The sequence below is a fragment of the Fulmarus glacialis genome, unplaced genomic scaffold (genome assembly GCF_000690835.1).
Source record: "Fulmarus glacialis isolate BGI_N327 unplaced genomic scaffold, ASM69083v1 scaffold10882, whole genome shotgun sequence".
NCBI classification, from domain to species: Eukaryota; Metazoa; Chordata; class Aves; order Procellariiformes; family Procellariidae; genus Fulmarus; species Fulmarus glacialis.
This window is the reverse complement of record NW_009198452.1, coordinates 5139-10782: the sequence shown is the minus strand read 5'-3', so window position 1 is coordinate 10782 and position 5644 is coordinate 5139. Positions and strand designations below refer to the sequence as shown.

The window sequence follows — 5644 nt, the reverse complement described above, 5'->3', positions numbered from 1 at the left end:
GAATAATATGATTTTAACATTATGCTGGGAATAATTTCACTCTTTATTGTGAAAGAAAATATTTCGCATTAAAGTTTTATTGCAGTTTCCCCTTCAATTATCAGTGTTTCCATAGCAAGTCCAGCAGCTGGAAGCCGATCCTCAGTGCAAGCTGCTAGTTTTCTCTGGATCTCTGCAGCTCCACAGTGTCTAGACATAGTAAGGCCATGGCCTCCCGAAGTGCTGTGAGAGCTCTTCTGGTTGTCCAGGTCCCCGTAACTTGTTGTGTGGGAATGGTTTAACTGCACGAGGTCCTGTGGAAGCATGCTGTCTTCTCAAAGTACACAACTATTTTTCTTCACATTCTCTCTCCTCAACCAAAATCCCTTCCTCAACCAAAATCCTACCTATAGCATGATGATCACCAATAGGTGACTAAGAAGCTCCTTTTCCCCTATGACTCTGCTTCATCTCCCTGCTTACTGCCTACTCGAGCTGTAAATGTATATGCTGCCCTGAAGGCATTCCTCTTTTGAATTAGAATGCCATCTCAGTGCCTGGCCTGGGAATGAGACCCCCTGTCAGTCAAATACAGAGGCCTTCAGGACTGTCTAAATTTATTATAAGCCACTATTCATTTTTAAATACCTCTTGTAAGCGGAGAAAGGGTCACCCCATCATTTCCTTCTGGAGCAATGCTGCTGAAGGAGACTGTTACTACCACTTTCCTCCATTATTGTACGAAACTGGCCATCTTCAAGGAGGTACGACCTGAAGTGTTCAGCTGTCGAAGGGCATCTTGATTTCTGCTTGTGAAAAAGTTGTTTCTATTCCCTACAACGGATGACATCAGGAAGGAGGTTAGGAGTATCAGAATCTAAATGACAAGGAGACTGGGGATGGAGGTGGATTACAGAGATGTCTTATTAATTCAGAGGGTCGGCTATACAGAAGACAGCAACAGCACAGGGACTAAAGCAAAGGCCTCTTAATATTTATCTTCTTCACAGCGTGAAGTTTAGACGAGTCTCTAGATGTGAGGGTGGGAATCTGAACATAAACATTTTGTGTTTGTATGTCGCTGTTTAAATTGGAAGCCTACAGGGAAAGTAGTTCGGCAGCCAAGTTCTGGAGAGGCCACCTCAGAAATGAATGTATGCAGGACTAGGGGTCACGTTCAGTCCAGGCTTGAGTGCGGCTGTACTTGCTTTACTCCTGGTCTGACGTTGGCTCTCTTCACAGAACCTGCACCTTTTTGAGGTGCTGCAGTGGTTGGATCCTGGAAGAAAACCGATTATTCTGGGTGTTGAAGCAACGCTCAGTAGACTCTTTTCTTTCCCTTGCAGATCCTCTGGATCACGAACCTGCTATTTCTCCCTTGCTCCCACGGAAGGAGAGGGTGGCCCTGGAGAGCAGTTTGAATGAAGATGAGAGGCTGCTTCCGAAAGACAAAAAGCATAACCTCTTCAGTGCCCTTATCAAGAAGAAGAAGAAGACTGCCCCTACCCCTCCGAAACGGAGCAGTTCCTTCAGAGAGATGGACGGCCACTCGGACCGCAGGGCGGGTGGGGAGGAGGAGTGCAGGGATGCTGGCAATGGAGCTTTCATTGCACCCCCCGCAGACGCAGCTGACCCCTCCAAGTTTCAGAGCCCAAGCAACGGGGCTGGTGTCACCAACGGGGTTGTCGCTGGGAACTCTGGATTCTTATCTCCCCACTTACGGAAGAAGTCCAGCACGATGAGCAGCAGTCGAGGGGTGGCTGGTGAAGAGGAGAGTAGTTCCAACTCCAGCAAGCGTTTCTTAAGGTCCTGCTCAGCCTCCTGCGTGCCCCATGGAGCAAAGGACACAGAGTGGAAATCTGTGACTCTGCCTCGGGATTTGCAGTCCACGGGACGCCAGTTTGATTCCTCCACTTTTGGGGGACACAAAAGTGAAAAGCCAGCACTGCCTCGGAAGCGGGCAAACGAGGCCAAGACTGACATTGCTGTCAGGGGAACAGTGACCCCTCCTCCACGACTGCTTAAGAAAAATGAAGAGACCACTGACGACGTGTTCAAAGATGCCGAGTCGAGCCCTGGCTCCAGCCCTCCCACTCTGACGCCAAAACTTGGCCGTAGGCAACCTGCTGCCCCTCCTTCCTCCAGCGTGCTCCACAAGGACGATGGAGTCAAATCCAGTGCCTTAGGTACCACTGTGACAACGGACCAAGGTTCTGCTGCCAAACCCAACCCTGCTGGGTTCGTGGGTGCCAGCAAGGCTTCCTCTGAGGAGCCACGACTGAGGAGGCTCAAGCAGACCTCGGAGTCGGCAGGGAAGGACAAAGGGAAATTATCAAAGCTGAAACCGGCCCCTCCACTTCCGCTGTCTTCATCCTCCATTGGCAAGCCTGGGAAGGTTTCTCACAGTCCCAGCCATGAAGCAGCAGCAGATGTGGTGTCTGGGCCTAAATCTAAACAGTTGACTCAGGTTGCGGATGCTGCGAGCAGTGATGCTGTCAAGCCAAACCAGTCAGGGGAAAGTGTGAAAAAGCTGGGGATCCCCTCTGTACCAAAGCCACAGTCCTCTACAAAGCTGCTGATGAGCACAGCAACCCCAGCTGCCTCTTCCTCATCTGTACCCTCTGCCCCAGGTGGGGACCAGCCATCATCTACAGCCTTCATCCCTCTCATATCCACCAGGGTCTCACTGCGGAAGACCCGGCAGCCCCCAGAGAGGATTGCCAGCGGCACCATCACTAAAGGGGTGGTATTGGAAAGCACTGAGGCTCTACGGATCGCCATCAGCAAGAACTCTGAACAAATGGCAAGCCACAGCGCTGTCTTGGAGGCTGGCAAGAACCTCTACACCTTCTGCGTGAGCTATGTGGACTCCATTCAGCAGATGAGGAACAAATTTGCCTTTCGGGAGGCCATCAATAAGCTGGAGAATAACCTACGGGAGCTTCAGATCTGCCCAGCAACAGCTGGCAGTGGTCCTGCAGCCACCCAGGACTTTAGCAAACTTCTCAGTTCAGTGAAAGAAATCAGCGACATTGTTCAGAGGTAGCAGAAGCCAGGTTAAGAAAAATAAATAAAATAAATCACAATGGGCCAAAGCCAACTGTGGAAAGAGCAACATGTGGACTGACAAAGGACCGGGGCATTCAGGTTAGGGCTGTGCAAAAGACACAGACTGTGAATGGATGCCCCAGCTCCAAAGGGCAGGGCTGTGTTCAAGAGGCACTTTCCACCCTCTTAGCTCAGATTCCCTGTGTTTCATATACTCGTAATTGTCTTATCTGTGGAGTTCTTGCCTTGTGGACTACAAGTCTGAATGCTGATGTCACACCATGCCTTTTTATTAATATTTTATTGTTCTGGACAGACCATTAAGACTGAAGCCAGACTGATGGACACTGAGATGCCATCCTCCTCAGGAGGACTTTCTACTGCATTTTCGTCCCCTCCCTGTGCCCCACTGTCCACAAGGATGAGTGTTTGAATAGCAATATACCCACTGCGTTTCTTGGGAGAGTTGCAGCACATATCCCTGTCCCGAGTCTGACATTTACCTGACATTAATGCAACAGATTTGGCGCTTGGGAGGGAAGGGGGGAAAATTGTTAATGTAAGGTTTTTTTAATGACAGAATGCTACAAGTGATGTTTACCCAAATTTTTCCTATGATTCCACCTGCTGCCCTTCGTTTCTGTGTTTTCAGCAATTTCTTAATGTTGTTGGGCCCAAATGAATTGCTTGGGTTCAAAATGTTGCAGACAGCACCCGCTAAGGTAGTGGCACAGGAGCCTGTTTGCCGATCTCCGTTGGTAGTGAAAAAGGACTGGAGAAGGTCTGAAGAAAGACATTGCTGTCACAGTTTCATGATATCTAACATTAATCGGGCTGACGTTTGGGGTGGAGGGTTGCAGAGCAGGTCTGGGAGCAGTAGGGGCTGGTGCTGAGCAAGGCATCGCTCCCTGAAAGACAGGAGGGTTGCAGCAGGGATGAGTTCAGAGATACCACTGTGCCTCTAGCAGTTGTTTCGGCTGAGCTTGCACATCGCAGGTAGGCGAGAACTGCTGCTTCTCTAGTTGAATTTCCAGACTCTTTTATGCTGTGAGCGGAGATGGGACCTGGCTTCTGCGCTCCCTTAGAGACCTGTGCTTTGGGGGGCTGTCGTGCCTCCCTTTCTGTGCCAGTGCTAACTCCCCGTGAAGAGCTCAAATGCCAGTACTTTGGGGTTAAAACCGTCACTACCTTCATGCCGGTGTGGTTCCATCCAGCATCAAACAAGGATCTGTGAAGACTGCAGACACTTCTCTTGGGTGCATCTCCCGAGGAGAGTGCCACAACATGCTGACAGCAGGACTCCTGAGCTTCCTTTCCAAGGTCCTGTGACCTTCCCAACTAATGCAACACGACTGGGAACTAACTGTGACTTGTGACAATAGTGAAAGAACAAGGTTTAGGGCTATTAACAGTGCAATTTAACTCCTCTTAACAGTTCCAAACATGAGAAAAAAAGCATTTTCCATGTCCTGTTCCCCTGTAACTCTTGTGACCCCCTCTTGTGTATCTTAAACACTAATTGCCTTCAATTGTATTTTATGCTGATCTCTTTGGAACTGTTTGTTTTGTATATGATTTCTAGTAGTTCACTTGTGTGTGTTCACACCACTTCTCGCCCTCACAAACAGCCATGACTTAACACATGACAAATGTTCAAAAGAAAATACACACTTCTGCCACAGGCTGCCTTTAAAAATGTAAGGGAAAAAAAAAATCCCAACCCTTGGACTGTCTCTTTCCTGGAGGTACTGTTTTTACTTTGATAACATATTGTGCCACTATATTATACATTTGTATCTCGTTATTACACACTTTTGTAGACTTGTCTTTTTTACAGTGTGTAAATAGCTCTGTCCTTCATCTCTGTGATACTTAAGGGGGTTGTTTCCCCTTTAATTTGGTCCAGTACAGATTGTTTCTGTACATGACTTTCAATTCTTCCTCCTCTCTTTCTCTAGTTTTCATTTTTTTGATTTATTTTTTATTCCAGTCTCTCTTGCGTAGTATATTTAATAATAAATGAATGTTGAGGAAAACCCGTGTTTGTCTGTTAGCAAGGCTTTTCAAACCCAGTTCCCTCCCCTTAGACTCCGCGTCCGAAAAGAGGGGTTCCCTGTTGGGGTGGTTCACCGGGGGCCCTTCGGCACAGCGGGCTGGTCAGAGCCAGGCAGCAGCACCTTTCCATGTTCTTTTGATCTGGCTCTGAAAAGTCAGGAGAGAAAAAAGATGCACAGAATAAAGACTATGTCATCACGTCTTTTGAAGCAAAGACTTTGCTGTTGTCTTCAATGAGATTTAAATCAGAGATTTGACTTTAAACTTTTTTTTCCTGTTGATTGTTTGTATTCTGTAATTCAGCTGCTGTTGTTTTTTCCTCCTCCTCTGCTGTGAAATGACCTATGCGTTTCTCTCCTCAGATGTTTCTGGCTGCTCCCTCCCTCATTTCTGGTTGTCCGTCCGTATTTTCTGTTTTCAGACTACCTTCAGCCTTTCCAGCAAATCTTGAAGGAGAGACACATCCAGGTACTAAGCAGCCTCTAAAATGAGATGCTGCCTTGATTAATGAAGATGCTAAAGACTAAAACAGGATGAGAAGGAAACAAGGGTAGATGACTGA

The 5644-nt window shown here is 47.7% G+C and overlaps 1 protein-coding gene across 1 annotated transcript in view; it reads left to right on the top strand.

The window, feature by feature from the left end:
• Positions 1-3025, top strand: part of ABL1 (ABL proto-oncogene 1, non-receptor tyrosine kinase) — a 22349-nt gene extending 19324 nt beyond the window's left edge. Inside the window, exon 10 of the mRNA XM_009572909.1 lies at positions 1326-3025. Within this exon, the coding sequence (XP_009571204.1) occupies positions 1326-3025 (1700 nt within the window). The remainder of the gene's footprint in view (positions 1-1325) is intronic.
• The last annotated feature ends 2619 nt before the right edge of the window (positions 3026-5644 follow it).